The 20,377-nt window shown below is 41.9% G+C and overlaps 1 protein-coding gene across 3 annotated transcripts; it reads left to right on the top strand.

The window, feature by feature from the left end:
- Positions 1-52: 52 nt before the first annotated feature.
- Positions 53-15,241, top strand: LOC146369117 (DENN domain-containing protein 2A-like). 3 transcript variants are annotated; one of them, XM_084909754.1, is made up of 20 exons: positions 883-1,098; positions 2,749-2,820; positions 3,911-5,041; positions 5,132-5,223; positions 5,616-5,710; positions 5,818-6,030; positions 6,660-6,753; positions 6,839-6,889; positions 6,983-7,179; positions 7,297-7,406; positions 7,597-7,666; positions 7,971-8,048; positions 9,722-9,862; positions 10,384-10,532; positions 11,119-11,296; positions 11,401-11,442; positions 12,038-12,146; positions 12,542-12,811; positions 13,375-13,461; positions 14,401-15,241. In XM_084909754.1, exons 2-20 carry the CDS (start codon positions 2,762-2,764, stop codon positions 14,430-14,432), a joined length of 3,198 nt encoding a protein of 1,065 aa, XP_084765880.1. In that variant the 5' UTR covers positions 883-1,098; positions 2,749-2,761; the 3' UTR covers positions 14,433-15,241. The 3 variants fall into 3 exon arrangements, with proteins under 3 accessions (XP_084765879.1, XP_084765880.1, XP_084765878.1); XM_084909753.1 differs by lacking the exons at positions 883-1,098; positions 14,401-15,241 and adding an exon at positions 53-200 and having other exon boundaries at positions 13,375-14,394; XM_084909752.1 differs by lacking the exon at positions 14,401-15,241 and having other exon boundaries at positions 13,375-14,394.
- The last annotated feature ends 5,136 nt before the right edge of the window (positions 15,242-20,377 follow it).

Genomic DNA, 20,377 nt, shown 5'->3' with positions numbered 1-20,377 from the left:
AAAATAAGAGCTGGGATTGACTGTTGAAAAAAAAGTGAGCCAGCTGCGCACATTTCACCTGCTGCCGTGCCACTTGTTCGCGAGAACCCAACTTTCATTGGCTACAAGCAAATGTATTTACAGTTTAAAAACTGCAGCGCCAAAAAAGGCCGTTTACAGCCGGGTTGCAGCACTTGAACTTGGACAGCACTACATTTCTGGTAAGCATTTGGCAATTATGTAGATTTATCATATCGTATAGTTGATACATATGTATGTAATACTTTTACAAAGCTTCTCAAAGATCCAAAGCTTCACGTCCATTCACGTGCAAGAGCAACGTGGTACGCGGTTGGGTGTGGTCCTAAAAGATTTGAGTAAAATTGAAGTTTAAAAGTTGAAGGATTTAAATCCACGCTTATATGTAGCAAATGTAAATAAACACTCCCATAAATATTTATATCAAACATTTGCATAATGACAGTCAAAAGTACAAACAAATGTAGAATTTTCCTTTTTTACATGTTCTCCTATCAATTTCTGTATGACAGTGAACGTAACGTCATTGGAAATCATTGGAGGGGGGTTGTGCAGCTGCACGAGCAGCTGGAATGAAAAACAATTCCAGTGAATTTCAGATTTGGAGGGAAAAGCCGTAATATGATGATGTCTGTCCCACATTCCACAAATTTCCACACAGCTTGTCGATGTAAAGTATGGGATGAAATAGTTTTAGTTAGCATCAAGAGACATCCATCCATCCATCCATTCATTCGTACACAGCTCGTTGCTGAAGCCAGCTCTAAGTGAATCAACAGTAAAGAAAGAGAGAGAGAGAGAGAGAGAGAGGAAGTCATATCCAGGGTGAGGGGAGAGAGAGGGTGATTAGAGGCGAGGCAGGGAGAGGGGGGCACGTTCAGCACTGTGTCTTCAAGGCTCACTAAGATAAGCAGTCGATGAATTGTTTCAAGGCTTAGAAAATCTATTTGAACCTGGGCATATAAACTGTACACTACAGCTGTTTTGGAAGTTATACCAATGGATACTGTTATAGCAGCATGGGATGCACTGTGCTCCCATTCCACCGATGAACACATGAAAACTGTGCAGCGAAAGGAGGTAAGAAACTGATTTAATGTTTTAATTTGAAAGGAGATAATGTTAGAAATGATCTGATTTCAGCAGAATATGCACTGTGCCAATGAGTTTGTCTTTGCCAGAAGAAACAGATTGCTTCAGAATATAATTTCACTGTATCTAAATATACACTCCTACGCTTTGTTTGACACACCTGCTGAACTGCTTGTTAACACAAATATCTCATCAGCCAGTCACATTTTGGGCCATTTAGGCATGGTCAAAACGGCCTACTGAAGTTTAAACTGAGCATCAGAATGAGGAAGATAGGTGATTTAAGTAACTTTGAATGTAAAAGGGTTGTTGATACCAGACGGGCCGGTCAAGTACTTCCAAAACTGCTGTTCTACTCATATTTTCCCACACACCAAAGAGAAAGTATGCAGTCAGCGGCAGTTCTCTGGGCAAAAATCCATTTGTTGATGCCAGAGGTCAGAGGAGAATGGCTCGACTGCTTCAATTTAATAAGACAACACTACCACAAATAACCATGTGTTACAATCAAGGTATGCAGAATACAGAATACAGCAGCAGAAGACCATACCGGGTGCCACTCCTGTTAGCTAAAAACAGGAAACTGAGGTTACAGTTCACACACAGGCTCACTAAAAGTGGGCAAAAGATAACTGAAAAATCCTCTACTGTGACAGTGAGCTAGTAATATCAGAAGACATAAGAGCATGGATCCATACTGCATTGGATCAACAGTTCAGGCTCGTTCTGGTGGTGTAGTGATTTGGGGGATATTTCTAGCCACACTTTAAACTGAGCATCATTTAAACACCACAGCGTACCTGGCTAAAATCTCTGAGGGACGTTTCCAGCACCTTGTCTGTGAAGAATTAAGGCCATGACGGTAAAAAGGGATCCAGCCTGGTACAAGCAACATGTACCCAAAGGGGCCACTGATTGTATGTTTGCTAAGAAAGTAAGATTAAAGTGGTGCTTTTTCTAATTCTAACTAGTATTGTGTATCTTGTTGCCAGGATGTATCTTCTAGCAAATGGTGTAGCTCTAAATGGCTTTTTTTATAGCCAGTCAGCTACCCTACAGCCTCAAGGGTGGTATGTAGTCCTTATGCACATCTGTCATATCATTTGGAGTATATATCAATAAACAAATGATGGCAGGGGCCTCACATATGGGAAATCACCAAGCCCTGTTTTAGAGGACGCTGAACTGCAAGAACATTGACCTCGAAGATGTGAAAGTACGAGAATTTGCACAGCAGCTTTGTCACTGCAGGGGTCAAATGTTTGGAAGTGGTGGAAAAATGAGCATACTACAATACACTAAAGGAGAGGAAAGAAAAAGGCAGGCCCTAAATGACTGCTGAATGAAGTGTTAGTTAGTGTGATGAACTACTTCGGGGAGTTGCACTTGAGTCTCTGGCTGTCATGGTTTCTTTGATTTTGCCCAGCTGTCCTGTGGCCCGAATGCTGAAGTTTACCAGCTTAATGTTTAATCTACTAAAAATGCAATGTGAAGACTATATAACAGTGTAAAGCCGGATAGCTATTGTCAGTGGGAGCAAAACCACAACAACCGCTAATGTGCAACTCAACGAACAAGCAAAATCAGAGAAGATGCAGACAGAAGTTGCTTCTATGTCTCTCTTTCTCTCTCTCTCAGGTGTGCAGTGATCATGGAGGCCGCTGAGAGAATGAAAACAAAGCAAGATTACATCAACTCATCTATCAACAGGTTTGTATCTGACCAGGTTTACCAGTGAGGCATTAAAATAGGACACGGGCCTTCACAAATTTCTCTGTGAGCCCTGAGAAAATAAGAAACCCTGTTAGGCTGCCCTTTAATCATTACATCCATTAAGGGAAAGTCAGAAAAGGTCTTTCAACTTAAGGCTTCCCATTTCCTCCCGTTTATTTATTAAAACATAACAGTTTGATGAAATGGGCTCCAATCCAAGCATGTGTTTATTTAGCGAGGCCGATGAGAAGATGCTCGGTCATAGGCTTGTCCTCTGGCATTTACTCTCAGGATGGATTTTCCCACTGTCCAGAAAAAGACTGAATGTCCCCTAGCTGGCAGTCACCGTGACCATACTGGGAAGTTCAGGGAACTCTGCTAGCAGTAGGTTATTCTTTAATTGGTATTCCATTTATTTTCAATTTTTCTGATTGAATTCGGGAATGTGGAAAAGTATGCATTAAAAAAAATCCAAATAAATGTTAACGTGTTATTCCAGGAGACCCGAGCTTGAGATGGTAGACTATGTTCTACAGATTTACCCAAGCCTCCAGTTTGCTTTATATTTTCTTTGTTCTTCCAAGTGGAAAGGTATATTTATTTGACTTTATTGCAGATGCTTCAATTTTGCATCATAGCTGAGGGTTTTTTCCACACACTAGGGGACAAAAACACAACTGTGCTCTGAAAGCCATTCTTTTCTATGGTTTCTATTCCTGCTGGCCGTGGCGACGTGAAATACGTTCACACAAGCCATCTATCCATACATTTGCTTCCGCTTATCCTTTTCAGGGTCCACTGGGGCGCTGGAGCCTAGGCAGGGTACACCCTGGACAGGTCGCCAGTCTGTCACAGCGCATTCACACAATCATTACAATATATGACATGCATAAACTGTATGTAAACACCCGCATGTGGTTGAAAAAAATGACATAAAACTTGCAGAGCACAGCAGCCAGTGCAAGAGACATTTTGGGTTGTTCGATTTACCTGGAAGTTATCATTGCGTCATGTGATAATGTGCGATTTGCTTATGTGCTTTTATATTTCAAGCATTTCTAAAATGATTTCCTATTTTTATTTTTAGGCTAAAGAGGGGCTCTCCAGTGGGGGAAAGTGCTTTCTGTTTCGCTTCAGTAGAAAACAAGGGAGGTGAGCACAGAAGAGAGGGAACACTAAAACACCCCTTTACCCCACTGGAAAACCTCATTAACCAGAAGGAAGAATCATCCATGATGGCCCACAGGAGGTCGACCTTTGACCCTCAGAGCAATGACAATGCTCTCTTAGTAGGAGTCAAGCTGCCCAGATCAAATGGCTGCAGCATCAGGGACAAGATTTCACTATGGGAGGGCAAGGAACCCACTAATTTATCTCTAACCTCGGATAACGTGGGCCAAAGTAGCGGTGTAAAAAGGACAGACTCGCTGCCAGAAAGCAACAATAAATGTATAGAAGACAAGCAAAGTGCAGAAAGTTGCACAAAAGTAGCCCATAAGGAAAAGCAGGATCTTAGGAAAGAAAATGTAGGAAAAATTGGAGATTCCAGGCCTTGTTCACCGGTTGAACCCACAAAACAGCAAAGAGGAGCATTCAATATCAGTAAGCCTGGTAGCAACCAAGTGAGGGAAGACTGTAAAAGAGTTGTAGTTCACAAAGAAAAACAAGAACATGAGAAAGAGAATGTAGAAAAACTTGGGGATTCAAGGCCCTGTTCGCCTACATCAACAGATAAACAGCAGGTGGGAACCCTGAAAAAAAGCATTGACAGGAGAGCAGCAGAACAGACAAGTCATGAGAAGAGAGCTGTATTCAGTCTTTTTAAAAAGCTGGAGGCTATGGGGGGGAACCATGGAAAAATGCCCCCAGAGCTTGGAAACTACTTCAGCCCACCGAGCAAGGACAAGCAGCTGGAGGTGAGGAAAAACGAATCTGAAGATTTAGCTCAAAGAAGCACAGTTGCAAGATCTGGGACCAAAGAAAAGAAGGAGCAGCATGAAAATGTGTACACCGAGCCAGGTGCACCCCCCATCAACCCCGTCCCTAAACCCCAACGAACCTTCCAGCACCCAGCTACTGCCACCCTGGGAAGGAGGCAAGGCAGAGGGCAGAGGAACCTCCCGCCACTACCGTCAGTAGCTTCGAAAACTTCCTTGAAACCTCCCTCTGGCATCTACGGAAGACCCAGAGGTGAGAGAGTCCGGGACAGCTTCAACAGGTATCCATGGATTAGAAAGATTATTTGCTTGGTGAAGTTATGCCAGCTGTATGTAATGTATTAACTCATGCTTTCATCTCATGATGACAGGAGATCCTTTGAGTTCGAAGACCTTGCGGGGTCAAATGGCCTGCTCTTCTCTCGCTCGCTGTCTCAGGAACATCACTATGAAGACATCCTGGGTCAGACACCAACCTGCATTATCCTGCATTGAATCTCTTTATGAGCAAATTGTAGTGGAAGTGTAGTTAGATGGGATGCAGTTGATTCCAGAGCTGAGTTTTTTCCACTACTACATGCTAATTGTAACATGCAGATACAGTATTCAGCAGAAAACAATCAAGTATGAGTAAATTTTTTGTTAAACGTGTAAAAAAAAAAAAAAAAACCCTCCTCAAAACTGCCAGTTAAACTACTTTACTACTTTTACTGCATCAGAAATTAAGTCCAAAGTGTCATGGTAGGACTGCAGCCCTGCTTCACTGTAAAATATTGAATAATGTTAACTTTGTGCACAATTATCAGACATGCTTGAAAACTTGCGTCAAATGCGTCACTTCTGGTTTTTCTGCAGACTCGTCAAATGAGAACCCGTATGAGGATATAGAGTTGGAGAGCCAATGCTCCCAGCAGTCTTTACCTTCCTCTCCTGGTGCTGACACTGCTAAGGTTAAAGTATACCCTGAACTTGAAGCAGAAACTACGTGGTTTCAGTAGTTAGAAATAATTATGGTTATTATTATTATTATTATTATTTATTTATTTTCTGTCCATAGGCCTCCAGACCAGGGTTCTTCAGGCAGAATTCAGGCAGAAACTTTAAGCTGCTGGACATGCGGAGAACCAACCAGCAGATCCATAGCACTGGAAGCAGTAGAGGTGTTTCATCTCCACCCCAGCTCAGCCCTCCATCTACCCCCACCGGACCTGAACAAGCCTCCTGGCTGCCCGGGGATTCCTATAGCCGCACCTGCCGGAGGATACCGACGGTCTGTGTTTGTGCATGTTTTTTTTGCTGCAGAATCTTATCACATCCATGTTGAACAGTCGGTTTCTTTTATTAAGCCTGGCAAATTATTAAGCACATACTATTTTGCCCGGGCTTCAGACTAATTTGCATGGTTAGTACTAGTTTTTTACTGGAATGACAACAGCTGGGCACTGATTTGGTGTTTTTAATTGGAAAAAACAAGCACTGCACTGTTTTGCTAGTGATGGATTAGTAGTTGTACCTCGCTAAAGAGCAAAAATAATCCTTTCCTCACTTTTTCAACTTTCCTACTGGAATGTACTGAAGTCGGGGGTGACATTGCTCCCAGTTCTGATTTCCGAAGCAAATGGAACGTTGCATTAGATTAGGTATCACTGTGTTGGTGTTGTTCCTGGATAATCAAAATAAATGTTGATCCAGCTTCTGCAAGGGACCAATCATGTCATATGTTTGTGACATGGAAACATCATCACACCACACACCATAACCATAACCCTCAACTCCAATCCTAACTGCCTCCGTTTTTGGATATTTTCCTATACATCAGATACAGCCTCTTTGGCCACAGATATCACGCAGTAGTATTTACTGGCACTGAGACATATTTTTATTTATTCCTTTGGACAGGTTGTACTCAGGATCAACAGCATATTTGAAACTCGGTCCAGGAAAAAGCATCTCAGAAGGATCTATCATTATGCTGAGACAAGCTCGGGCAGAGGTGACAATGTTAAAAGGAATGAAAATTGAATGTAATATTTATTTTACTGTCTAGTAAGTTTGTATTTTTGGGTTTTAATTTACAGTAACAGATGAGAACAGTGACTCTGAGAGTGAAATTGAAGAAAGAGCAAAAGGTAGGGTTTCAATTATTCATTTATCTGTCATTGTTTCTTTATTTTTCACACTGAGGTGTATAATAGTGCTCTGGCTTACATCCTTTCTTCCAGCTCACCGCCAGCGTCTCGTGTCGGTGAAGTCTATACTGAGCCAGCCGAGCCAGGCTCAAGTCCACACCAGAAGACACTCACTCGAACAGGAGCTCCATCAGCGCAAACTTTTTGAATATTTCCTGGTTGTGTCGCTGCAGAAATCAAAGGCTGGAGCGCACTATGTACCAGAGGTCACACAGCAGTTCCCTCCTAAGGTCCTTGAATCATGGCTCATTTTTGTGGTAGTTTAATTTAAGACCAAATACATTAAAAAAGAAGAAATGCAGGAAGTGGTAACTGATCTTAAGTCTCTCACCTCATTTTAACTGCAGCTGGAGCGAACCTTCAAGTTCATGAGGGAGACGGAGGATCAACTGAGGATCATTCCTCAGTTCTGCTTTCCTGATGCTAAAGACTGGGAGCCGGTGGAGAGATACCCAAGGTGAGGAGTGTGAAATGAACAGGGCGCCACACTTATCTCAATATAATAAACACTGAAAATTCAACTCTTTATACCACGGGAAACACTATCAATTTCATTATTTGTGTTGACTTTTACAGTATATGTGTATTTTCTCTTTGAATAGTAAAAATACACTAATTACATTTTTGTCATGGCTCATCCCTCGCAGTGAGATGTTCTCATTTGTTTTGACTGGAGTGGATGGGAGCCGAAGGTTTGGATACTGCCGGCGTTTACTGGTAAATAGAAATCGTGTGCCGTCACCGAACAGGAAGTAGCTAAATACCACAATGACGGCTGAGTAAATAAGCATACCAGAATAGTGTGCCTGCGCCTGTGGGAAAACAGCCCATCTCAGACTCTGGGCGGAAATGTGTGAGACTGGGAACTGTGTATGTGCGGGTGCGCATGTGTTTCTGCTTATGCATTTCTGTAGGAGGAGTGTGTGTATTGCAATACTGTTGATTTATATACTAGTCTGTCCTCATGTCTAGGAGTACACTAGTGAGTATTATGTGTCATATTTTCATCTTTTTCTCACAGCCTAGTGGAAAAGGCAAACGTCTGCCAGAGGTCTATTGTATTGTCAGCCATCTTGGCTGCTTCAACTTGTTCTCCAAGGTAAATCACTCCTCAGTGATAGCATTTCTGCCCTTTATTACCCTTTATTGTCATTGTCCATGTCCATGTACAACAGAATTATGGGCACTCCACACCAACTGTGTAGGAATAATGTATAGATAGTAAGACACCCGGAATAAATAACAAACAGGAAAAATATATACAGTCAAAAGGGATATATACAAATAAAGAGAAAGGGACACATTGGAGACAAAGTGCTTGGAAATAGTGGAAGAGTCTGTATGTGAGTGGCCTGAGTGATGAGGGTTACTCAGGCCATGGCGCAGATTAGTATTGTGAGTGGGCAGGGGTGGGGTGTGGGGGGATAGTGCTTGTTAACAGTCTGAATGGTCCAGGGAAAGAAGCTGTTTGTGAGTCTGGAGGTGTGCGACCTGATTGGCCTGAGGCACTGACCAGGTTGCAGCAGGTCAAATAGGTGGTGGGCGAGGTGCAAGGGATTACCTATGATGACTCTGGTTTTGCTGGGAGAGGAGGATCTGGCAATGGCCTCCAGGGATGACAGAGGGCAGCCATTGATTTTTTTTTTTTTTTTTTTTGTGGTGTTAATTATCCTCTGTGCAGCCTTCCTGTTCTCAGTAGTGACCCCTGCATACCAAACACCCAGGCAGTAGGAGAGCACCCTCTCCACTGAGGTGCATTAGAAGGCCAGCAGCAGCTTCTGGTCCCAGTTATTCTTCCTCAGGACACGGAGGAAGTGCAGCCACTGCGGGGCTTTCTTTAAGGGGCGTTGGTGTTGTGGGTCCAGGTGAGATCGGTGGAGATGTGGGTGCCTGGAAAAATGAAGGTGGAGACAGATTCCACACGTTCTCCACTTATGATGAGAGGGTGGTGGACCTGCCTGTGCCTCCTGAAGTCCATCATGAGTTCTTTTGTTTTAAGGATGTTCAGCTTCGGGTAATTTTCTGAGCACCAGGGGGACAAGTTCTCTACCTACACCCTATACACTGTCTCATCTCCATCAAAGATGAGCCCAACCACAGTGGTCTCATCAGCATACTTGACAATAACAATGGTTAGATGGGTTGGTGTAGAGTAGGGGGCTGAGAACGCAGCCTTGCGGGGATCTGATACTGAGTAACACCAACAAACAACCTTTATTTGTCACATACACAATGTAGTGAAATGCTTGTGTCCGAGCTGCAGCATTCCAGGGCTTGGTTTTTTTGGGTTTTTTTTTTAGCATGGGGGGTCTAGCCAGGATCCTTACTGGATAGCGGGTGGGAATCAAACTTGTGACTCCCGCTCCAAAGGTGTGTAGTCTTACTATCCAGAATCATGTCTTATCAGTTTGATCAGAGCCTGTACATCACTCATCATCCAAGTTTTTTTGGTTAGGAAAAACCCAGATGGTTTTGGTCACTGTCACATTCTTTACGCAGCACTTACTGTAGAAAGGGACAGACTGAGTAAAGGTCTCCATGTCCTGCTGTTCGAAGATGGACCAGTCTGTCAAAACAGTCCTGTGGCTGGAGGATCATCTGGCCACATTTAATGACCTGGGTGCTTCAAGGGGTTTGTTTCCTGAGCAGGGTGTAAGCAGGGATGAGGAGTAGAGAGTGGTGGTTAGATTAAGGAAACTTAATATGTTGGTGGAATTTGGGGAGTACAGATTACAAATGAAATCAAGCTTGTTTTATATGCACGCATTCTAGGTGCTGGATGAGGTGGAGAGGCGCAGGGCTCTGTCTCCTGCCTTGGTCCAGCCTTTCATGAGAGCCATCATGGAGGCCCAGTTTCCAGCTCCTGGGAAAACCATCACCATCAAAACTTTTCTTCCTGGTTCAGGCACTGAGGTGAGCGACAGTGGAACCTCCCCCCCCCAAAAAAAGTAACAAACTCTAAGAAAAAGTCAGATAAAATAGTTAAAAATGTCTTTAGCAGTCCATTTGAGCAGTGGTTTCCAACTATTTGGAATCCTAAGCATAAATCAAATAATCTGCTGCTTTTGACCAGATTTTGAAATTTAAATCTCACTATACAAAATTCATCCATTTTTGTTTCTTTCATCTAAAAAACACTGCAAAAAAATTAAACCTTTATTGACACCCAGTAATTTGGAACTTTTACTACATTTTTTCCTACACATGTAAAGATTTGACAAAATATTTGCTGGCTAAATGTTTTTGCATTTTTGCTTAGCAGTTGTGGATGAACAGCTTATATAGTTCGCTAACCATAACTAGATCCAGATTAAAATGACTTGAAATGAACATATTTAGAACTGAATGGTGGAATGGATTTGTCAGTCCATCAGACACAACTTTGGTGTTACATTGAGTAAGCTGACAGGATCAAATCTCCGTTGATTTCTCAGGTGATGGAGCTCTGTCGACCCTCTGACTCACGCCTGGAGCATGTGGATTTTGAATGTCTGTTCTCCTGCTTGAGTCTGCGCCTGCTTCTCAGGGTTTTTGGCTCTCTGCTGCTAGAGAGGCGAGTCATCTTCACAGCAGACAAGCTCAGGTTTGTTCCTTCATTTAAGCCATATTGTCTGTACACCAAAATCCATATCTTCCAGCTATATATGAAGCTGTACTGTTTATGCAGTTATGAAAATGGCAAATATTAGTTGAAAGCAGCAGGGGTGTTTTACGATAAAGTTACAGGATATGTGGGTGGTCCAGACTCACAATTTTAAATAAATTTAAAGCAGTCCCAGTTTTATTCAGGGAACATACCAGAGAGCTATTTTCAGGAAGGCCAGCTGAGTTGTTGACGTGTTGGGACTGGTTTGTTTGCTCTGCTGAAAGCCACTGGGAGTCAAAAAGATCAGCCACAGTAGTAGAAGACAGGAATGCAAAGTGCAGTGATGTAAATGAAAGAAGTATGTAGCCTTGGTTTTCTGTCAGGGCAATGATATTACTTTAGAGAATGGCTAGTCTCTATTTAGACTGTGGTGCCCTCATGCGGTGAGAATAACTGATAATTCTCTCCTTTGTCTCATATAGACTAAAAGGGAAAGTCAGTTTTGTTTGTTTTAAACATTATTAAATTGAGCTTTTAATGAAGTTTAATGTTCCACTGTTGTGTTCTCTGCTCCCTTCTTTAGTACTCTTTCCCAATGCTGTCATGCAGTCGTGGCATTGCTCTACCCCTTTGTATGGCAGCACACGTACATCCCAGTGCTGCCCTCAGCTATGCTCGACATCGTCTGCACACCAACCCCTTTCATCGTGGGCCTGCTGTCCAGCTCCCTGCCCCAACTCACTGAGCTCCCCCTGGAGGAGGTCAGAGGAGTAATACAAGTGCCACTACAGTCATATAGGAATACATTACTTATGAGCTGCTGTACATTGCTGTGCAGAGAAATAACCTTTTTTTCTGTGTACAGGTTCTGGTTGTGGATCTTGGGAATAGTCGATTTCTCAGACAGGTCAGATATTTTTAAAGGCGTGTGTGTGTGTGTTTATGGTTTGTCACACTCTGTATCTGTGTAGATGAAATTGTTTCAGCCTCACCCAGACTTTCTCAAAAAAAGGGTTGTAGCCAAAGGTTTTTTTTTTTTTTAATTTTTCAAAAAAAGCCTTAAATGTGTATTGTTTTTCAAATGGTCAGTGCGTATGTGACTCCTTATAGAAACTTACTTCCAGCACTGGAAAAAAAAAGGTGCTTTCTGTCACCCAGAAGTTAAAACTTCTAGTTATATTCACAGAAGTCTGAGTTAGTAAGTTGAGATTTTAAGATAATAACCTGAAACTTTGACTTCTGGGCGACAAAAAAATGTTTGTTTTTTCAGTGGCAGAAAGTTTCCATAACTGTTCTTAGCTAGTCATAGAGCAAAGAAATCAAAGGTGGTTATACCATAATGTAAGTGCTTTTGCAGCAAGAGAAAGTTTACAGCACTTTTTGTATTGACTTCACTTTTTTGAGATCTAGAGGCTATATTTATCTTTCATAATGTTTCTAAGGTTACATCTATCTGTCTATGGTTTGTGAATACATTTTCTTTCCTGTTATCTCACATTTAGTTGGACGATGAAGACTCCATCCTGCCACCTAAGCTTCAGACGGCTCTGGAGAACGTTCTGGAGAGGCGAAGAGAGCTTGCTAATGAGCGAGGAGGAGATGCAAGCAGCGGTGAGTCAAACTGAGGACTTTTTTCTATGACTCTACAGTGTCATAGAGGCTTCTTTGGTGGCTTTGAGGCTTCTTTATGGTTAAACCTAGAACACAAACATGCTTGTGGTGACAACGCTTATGTGCTTTAATGTGGATCTGCTATATATTTACCATGTTTACCACCAGGTTTTAGTTGGTGCCAGAGAAAAAGTCCGTAGTCACTGTAGTTCAAAGGCTTGATCCCCTAATAATTTGGAATGTCATGAAATAATTCATACTGGGGTAAAGGGATAGAAAGACTAACTAGAGGATAAAAATTTCTGTAAACATCTTTTTGAACATTATGTAAATGGTTGATCAGCAAGTCGACTTTGTTATGTTTTATATTACCACGTCTAACATCCCGTCTCCAGACTCAGGCCATCTTAGCACCATTGTGTCCGAGGCCTTTGTTCGATTCTTTGTGGAGCTGGTAGGCCACTATCCTCTCTTCATCACTGGCGAAAGGGAGGACGGCTACTCCTCTTCATCCTCCTCCCCTGCCTCGTCCTTCTTTCAGCGAGAGGGTTTTCGCAAAGCCATCCCATCCAAAACTGTGCGCCGCTTCTTGGAGATCTTCATGGAGACGCAGATGTTTGGCTGGTTCATCCAGGAGAGGGAGCTTCATAGGCAGGCTCTCAGAGGTACAGAGGCACAGCAGGAAGAACAGGAATTTTGTCCCAAAGTGTGTTTTTTCCCAGAGGTTTCTTCCTGTTGAAAGGGAGTTTTTCCTTCCCACTGTTGCCAAGTGTATGCTCATAGGGGCTCATCTGATTGTTGGGGTTTTCTCTGTAATACCTCATAGTAAAGCCTTGAGAGCACTTTGAGTTGTTTTATCCCCCATTTTCAAAGGCTCAAAAGTAATTGGTCAAAGTAATATAATTTTAAATCAAAAGATTTTTTATTCTTGGGTCAGAATCCTTTTGCAGCCAACGACTGCCTGAGGTCTAGAACTCCTCATCTGGGGCCTTTCTGTGTGGAGTTTGCACTTTCTCCAGTTCTCTCCAAGTACTACATCATCTTCCAGTCCAAAGACATCATAATTAGAATAACTGGTGACTCTAGATTGGCCATAAGTGACTGGTGACTTTTACAGACAGGTTACTATGAATTTGAGAAACTGGATGGATAAATCTAATGGGTATGGGTGATGGGTTCTTCTAGCTCTTCATGATTGTTTTTGTTTTGCTTCTTTTAATCTCACCAGGACTGTTTGAAGTGAGAGTGCAAGAGTATCTGGACTCTATCCATGATAATGAGCATAGGAGGGTTAACAGGTTTCTCAAAGGCTTGGGTAAGGAAACAACTGCTTTATATACACTGCTCAAAAAAAATTAAAGGAACTCTTCTTAATGAGAGTGTAACATCAAGTCAGTGAAAGCTTTGGGATATTGATCTGGTCAGTTAAGTAGCAGAGGGGGTTGTTAAACAGTTTCATTTGCTTTGGTGAAATTAACAACAGGGCGACTTTTTTTTTCACTAGTTTTGTATTTGGCTAGGGTCAGTGTCACTAATGAGGTGATACCTGGATCCTACAGAGGTTGCACAGATAGTCCAACTACTCCAGGATGGCACATCAATACGTGCCATTGCCAGAAGGTTTGCTGTGTCTCCCTGCACAGTCTCAAGAGCATGGAGGAGATTATAGCAGACAGACTTCACTCTAGAATGGCTCTTAGCAGGACTGACATATAGGCAGTGACACTCTGACTGCCATTAGGTATTGGGATGAAATCCTTATACCCATTGTCAGACATTACATTGGTGCAGTGAGTCCAGCCCAATGTGGTCAGAGTATGCAGACAGTTCCTGAAGGATGAAGTAGTTGATACCATTGGCTGATTCCCACATCTAGGAGCTCTGTGGTGCCATGGTCCAGACCTAGGAGGAGATCCTCCAGGACACCATCTAGAGCATGCCCCAACGTTGTTAGGCATGCATACAAGCACATAGGCACCATACAAGCTACTGACTACTATTTTGAGTTGATAAATGAAATTTCAGTAAAATGGACAAACCTGCTGCATCATTTTTTCCAATTTGATTTTTGAAATCTCTTTAAATGCAGCCCTCTGTAGGTTGATACTTTTTATTTTGATCAAAGATATGGCATGCATTTATTCCTACCACATTACCTTTCAAATTGTTCCTTTAATTATTTTGAGGAAAATATTGTTTTGGGCTCATTCTCACTTTTGATCACTTTGTGTGTGTGTCTTTTTTTTTGTTCCAGGAAACAAAATGAAATTTCTTTCAAAGAAATAATACAACAAATAAAGCACTGAAACCAGGAAAGTCTTGAAGAACTACTAATGTAACAAAGAAAAAAACAACCAAATTTTGTTTATCCTGATTTATGTCACTGAACGAGGGATTTTGCAAACAAATTAATCCTGCCAAGGAAAAAATGCTGCTGCATGTCACACAGAGGAAAAACCTTGTTGATCCTTTTTATAACAGGATTCTTCAGACATCATCAGTTTATGCATGTCTGGTTTTGTGTTTGGTGTGTTGCTGTGAGCTACATAAGGCTGAGGAATTAACCTGGATTACTGGGAAATAAATAGACTGATTAGTTGTGACAGTGGTAGTCTGGAAGTGAAAGAAGCATTCGCAGTAATCTTTTAAATCCACCAGGGGGCAGTAGTATATTTTTTTCTGTTCAGACATATTTTGACAGTGACTGACCACAAAGTTACACCAAATAGAATTTCAGTTTTCTTTTATTCATAACATGACAACATCACATGCACTTTGAATAAATATCCTCTGGCTATGCTGTGGTGATTTATTGTCTTGATGCTGTCATATTTTTTTCGTTGCCAATATGTCATACAACCGTTGCATTACATGTTTAGATTCTCAGTGCCATTTTTGTAAATGTCTTTTCTCTCTCTTCCTCCTCCAGTTTGCACATTTTCAAATGATGAGCTTACTTTATGGTAAATACAAGATGTATCCAATGACACGGTGCAAATTTTACAATTTCCGTTTGTTACACGCTGGGAACAAGAGAATCAAAGCCGAGGGAATTGCACTCACTCAGCATTTGTGTGCCAGTTTTATAACATGAGTAATCCACATGCCACCAGTTCCCTAACTACTGGCTGATGTGTTTGTATGTTTGAAGGTATTTGGTTCTTTCCTTTTCTTTCTTTCTTTTCTTTTTCTTCTTTTACTACAAAGAGCCTTGGTTCAGGGTTGGTGGCAGCTTTACTATTTTAGTCTCTGAGTCATGGAAACAAAGCAGATCCTCAGCCCACAAAGAGGAAACATCTTTGTCAGCAGGAAAACATAACACAGGTGCAGCGCATAGTAGCGTATTGTCTTAGGGATGGTGTGTTCAGTCCTTGCCTGTTGGGCACGCCTGAGAGCCCCTAACCTGTTACCTTGTAAATGGCAAGTTCGCACACAGGCCCGCTGACACACTTGCTGATTCTAAACACAGATGGCCAAAGTGCAAAATCTATATTAAACAGACACACCAGACTTTAAAACCCATACAGTTCACATTTACTTCAGTACTTGCCAATCAGCCTTTGGGGCTGAAGTGTAGAGTACAAAAGTGCCAAAAACTGCAATTCCTCATAGGTTAAACTACAGTGACATCACCTGTTGTTTGGTGAAATCCCATTGTGAAGGCTTGAGATAAACATTTTTGACATAATCTTAGGGATTTGAAACTGGGTGTAGATAAGGAGCAGACATGAATGTGAAACCATATAATCATTGGCTGATGACCTGGCAAACACAAATTAGTAGCCTATCCGATATAATGCTCCCATCTAACCCTTAGAAGGACCATAATTTACTAAATAGACTGTCGGTCCTGAAATGAGCAACTGGCACCATCAGCTCAGCTGGAAAGAGGTTAATGAGATTCTGTTAGAGGGCAATAGAGGCCAAAAACAGTTTTGGCCTCTATTGCCCATTTTAGAACCCAGCCAAAATTTCAGTGATTTAGCTTTTTGAAATTTCAAAGATTAAAAAGAAACGGAAGAAACACCTTAAAGCAAGCTATGAGTTTTGTTATTGCAAAGTTTGCTGCACCAGAGGGCGCCCTGCAGTCCTGCTTTCCTGTTGACATGAAAATATTTTAGAAAAATACAAAGTCACATTTAATCAACAACATTATATAAGATCCAGTTCAAAGTCAACACAAATACACAATTTGAACATGGAGATGAGAGACGATGAAGGGATAGTTAAGCGCTTCTGACAGGGCTGTGGGGGCAATAAAAACACGTGTTCCCTGAATACACATGTTCAGTCGGGCTGTCACAGAGTAACAAATGTGAAAATCATACCACAACTTCCTATCTGGCTCCCAAGGTGGGAAGGCTGCTGTGCTGTGGGACAGGAGTCATCTCAGGAAGATGAATGGATGTGGTGAGAGAAGAGCACGGACGGCGGCTGGAATGTTTGCTCAACCCACTCAGGTTCTTGGAGTTATGAGTATGTGTGTGTGTCTGTGTGCGCTTGTGTGTGTAGAGAGGGGTGAACCCCAAACCCAATGTATCACATACTGTTTCCTGCTTAACACCTGGCTGCGGTTCAGGACAACCAGCTCGTTAGCGAGGAGGTAATTATGGTTCCGATTAATTCCAGTCAGCAGGGGTTGACCCCCGAAGCCTTACATCCTGCACTGGTGTATTTCCACAGCAAACCTCCCAGTGGAATATCTCCCACTGCTGCAAACACAAATGTCATGTGTTTTCAGTCAGCGAGAGAGGACTCTTATCTGCCACTTAGAGGCAACAATAGCTTGTTGAAACTTCGATAATTCTCGCTAAGTCCCTTTCACGGGTGCCTAATACCTAACTGCATTCCACCTTTAAGAGATGCTACACAGTGGTACCCTGACTTGAGCACAGCTACCTGCTGCAAGGCTCAGCTTGGCAATGCAATGTAAGCCTGCAGGTAGGCTCATTATTCTCAGCAGAAATAAAATCATACAAATATCATGGCCCATTAAAACCAGCAGCTATTTCAACTGGAAAATCTCTTCAGAGATACGCCGACCTCATTTCGAGGCTTGAAAACCAGTGTTTGCAACTCTCTTGAGGCTGCCTCTGCTAATTACATGATTTATGGTGTCATTTATGGAGGCGTGGAGGTGCGGCAAGCAAAAGCAGCACTTTGCATTAATCAAAATGAAAAGTGCTATGTTGTTTTCTGCCATTTTGTTTTCAACTTTTTCTACCTTCTCTCCCACAACCCTCAATCAAAAAGGGCATTGTGGTTAGACTCTAGACGGATTTGGATTTTTAAAAAAGAAAAAAAGCTCAGGGTGTTTCTAAACCCCAGGTGCTGCATGAAATTTTGCAAAAATTATGTGTGCCTAGGGTTTTCAAGTTATCACTACACTCACACTAGTTCAACTTGCTTGATTCTGGCTGAAGAAAAGTAAGAAAGTAGAGAAGAATTTGATATCTGAGAAACTCTGATTGACCATGCACACTGAAAAATGCATGCAGATGTACACTACACACACACTCAGATGCACTGAAAGTTTCCTGAACTTGCACCCGTTAGCTTGTTTTTCAGAGCTGCAGGTGCAGTGTCCAGCTGCAGCACTGCCATACATGCCAGCGGCTTGAATCATTTCTCCCCCAACCACCCCTCTTCTGAGGAGGAGCCATCAAAGCATATGGAGAACATAACAGCGAGGCAGGAGGAGGTGGGGAAGGAGAACAGTGGAAAGAGGAGGAAAAGAAGAGGTGAAGTGGTAGGTGTAGAGGAGAGAGAAGGGGATTAGGAGGGGAGCGTTTCCATTCCCCTGCTGCTATGCTTGACCAGAAGCTAGCAAAGAGGACGAAAGAAGTGTAAGGAGGGGAAAAGGAGAGAATGGGGCGCTGAACATGTAACACAAGGGTAGTGTGAGAAGAGGAAAATAAGTGTGGATTGTGTGTTTGACCTCTTTTTCTTGCCCTCTCCCTTTAATCTCAGATTTTGAAAGGAGGAGAAACGGTGAGGCTCAGAAATAGAATTCGAAAGGGGGAGAAAGAAGGGGGGTGGGGGGGCATTGAAGCTCAGGCCACACACATAGATTTCCAGGCCTGAGGGTGCGTCAGTCAGGCCTGTCTGCATGTGGTCTCCTATACGTGTCCAAGTTTATCCACACCACTATTACACCACCATTAGTCGTGGCAACCGATGACAAGGGTTAAGATCCTCCGCTCGTCCTGTTTTGTTGTTTTTTTCCTTCTATAAGTCGTTCAGCTCGAAGGATCTTTTAAAGGGTCATACCCCTAATTTCTTTTAAAGTTTCCTATCTCACCACTGTCTGACTTTGTGTCTCCGCCGAGCACGGAGAGGAGTCAGTCTGGAGCCTGCAGAGTGGACGTGGACAAACACACTCATGCACACATAGACTAGTTGCAGGGGATTGTTTGTCAGGATAGTTACAGGGTGGTCTGGTGTTTAAGTGTCGGTATGTCGGCTCATGTCTCTCTTAATGTGGTTTTGAATGTGTGGACGTTGTGCGTGTCTGAGGACTCTGAGCGGTTATATTAAGTCTTGTGCAAATGTAATAAGCATAAGGATTCAACCGTTTATTCTTTTAGGTTTTCCTCGAGAAAATTCACTGGCGTAGAGACAAGAAATGAAACAAGGTGAAAATCATGTCAGAAAAAAATCACCCCTTATCACCTATGTGGTATACTAAACCTTTAAAAAAATATCTTCACACAGTCTAAGTGTAAACATTTTGTGTTTGAAATTTCCACAAGGAATTACATTTTTAAGTTATTTTTGCAGATATTTATAATAAGTTTAGTGGAAAACAAATAGAAATCTTATATAATGATAGTACTAAATGAATTAATAATAAATTAACAATTAAATGTACATCTGTATCTATATCCATCTAGTGGAGAGATCTCACCTGAAAACAAAAAGGAACAAATTACAATTAAGCAACAGACTGTACATAAAAGATTGCTGTAGTCATATTACCAATTGGTTTTAAAGCCTCAAGTTTTGCCTCTTGGCTGTTGCTTTTTCTTTGAAGTTAGAAGTGACCATATTTAGAAGACAGGATTTATGTTGCGCTCTTTTTACCTCTGAACTCAGATGATGGAGCAACGTCACAGAGTTTAACATATTCCAGTAGTAAAGGCGAAAAAATGGAAAATCTGGATTTTTTTTAACGCATCACTAGTAATAGAGAGTAATGACGTTTCTTTTGCACTTAAAAACACCACTCTAGCTTATTTATGGATAGAGCCTGGTCAGTGTTCTGTGTGTGGCTTATTTAGCAAGTCACAAATACAAAATAATGGCTCATTGGCTAACAGATTACAAGTCTTAATTTTTTTTTACTTCGATTCACGTTTACTGCTGCCATCTTAATTAACAAAACTCAAAAGTACATGGATTCAGTAACACAGCTCATCTCTCCTCCCTCATCTGAATCAAGCAGAGACTTACTATATATAGGGCTATCAATTTCTCTTCAACTAGTCCAGCCAGTACCACTAACTTGAGCTGAGGGATCTAAAACTCTACACAGATGTCTAAAAATAACAAAAAAAACCTCCTCACTCTTCTAATTAGCACATTTACACAACTAAACGGCTCTATGTATGAAAAAATGATTCAACAAATTCCTTTAGACCTTGAAACAAACAAAAAGAAGCATTTCTATGGTAGAAGAAACCCCTCCTCTTGGTTTGCCCTCCTGATGTCATGTCTGACATCATCAGTACTTTAAAATCAGGAAATGCTAGGCAGGCCTTTCAGCTAGCTAGCAGACACAGGTCGTGTCCAAATTCATGGGCTGCATCCTCCTGAGGACCCGGCCTTCGCGGTCTACGTGGGCCGGGTCCTCAGAAGGTCGGGTAGGCCGGAAGTAAACGGCCGTGAAATTGGATGGTCTAGCCTTCTGATTAGCGTCACCGCTGTCTCGGTGGAGTTTAATAAACTCAGCCGTCTGCTCCTTGCTATCTAAAATATAACAGGACACTGGCGTAAATTCTCGACTGTCTCATACTTCTGTTTAATCAGTTTTTCTGTTTGACGTTTAGTCAGCTGTGTAAAAACCAAGGAGGAACCCACCCGGAGGATTAATAAAGTTTTATTTTATCTAATCTAATCTAATAACTTTAATCTCAGCCAAACCGATTTACTCACGAACAAACAAAACACTGAAAAAAGCCCAACAATATCATTTTTAGGTTGTCTAACTGACTTATATATTACGTTTAACC

Source organism: Perissodus microlepis, chromosome 17 (assembly GCF_051167445.1).
Source record: "Perissodus microlepis isolate ML-2025 ecotype Zambia chromosome 17, ASM5116744v1, whole genome shotgun sequence".
NCBI classification, from domain to species: domain Eukaryota; kingdom Metazoa; phylum Chordata; class Actinopteri; order Cichliformes; family Cichlidae; genus Perissodus; species Perissodus microlepis.
The sequence above is the reverse complement of the archived record's forward strand: the minus strand, read 5'-3'. Positions and strand labels throughout refer to the sequence as shown.

What these genes read in the sequence shown, in the direction of transcription:
- LOC146369117 (XM_084909753.1), top strand. Translation starts at nt 2,762, where the DNA reads ATGGAGGCCGCTGAGAGAATGAAAACAAAGCAAGATTACATCAACTCA. An exon ending in GCTTCAACTTGTTCTCCAAG is followed by an intron (nt 8,049 to 9,721) that starts GTAAATCACTCC and finishes CACGCATTCTAG; the next exon opens with GTGCTGGATGAGGTGGAGAG. An exon ending in TCATAGGCAGGCTCTCAGAG is followed by an intron (nt 12,812 to 13,374) that starts GTACAGAGGCAC and finishes TAATCTCACCAG; the next exon opens with GACTGTTTGAAGTGAGAGTG.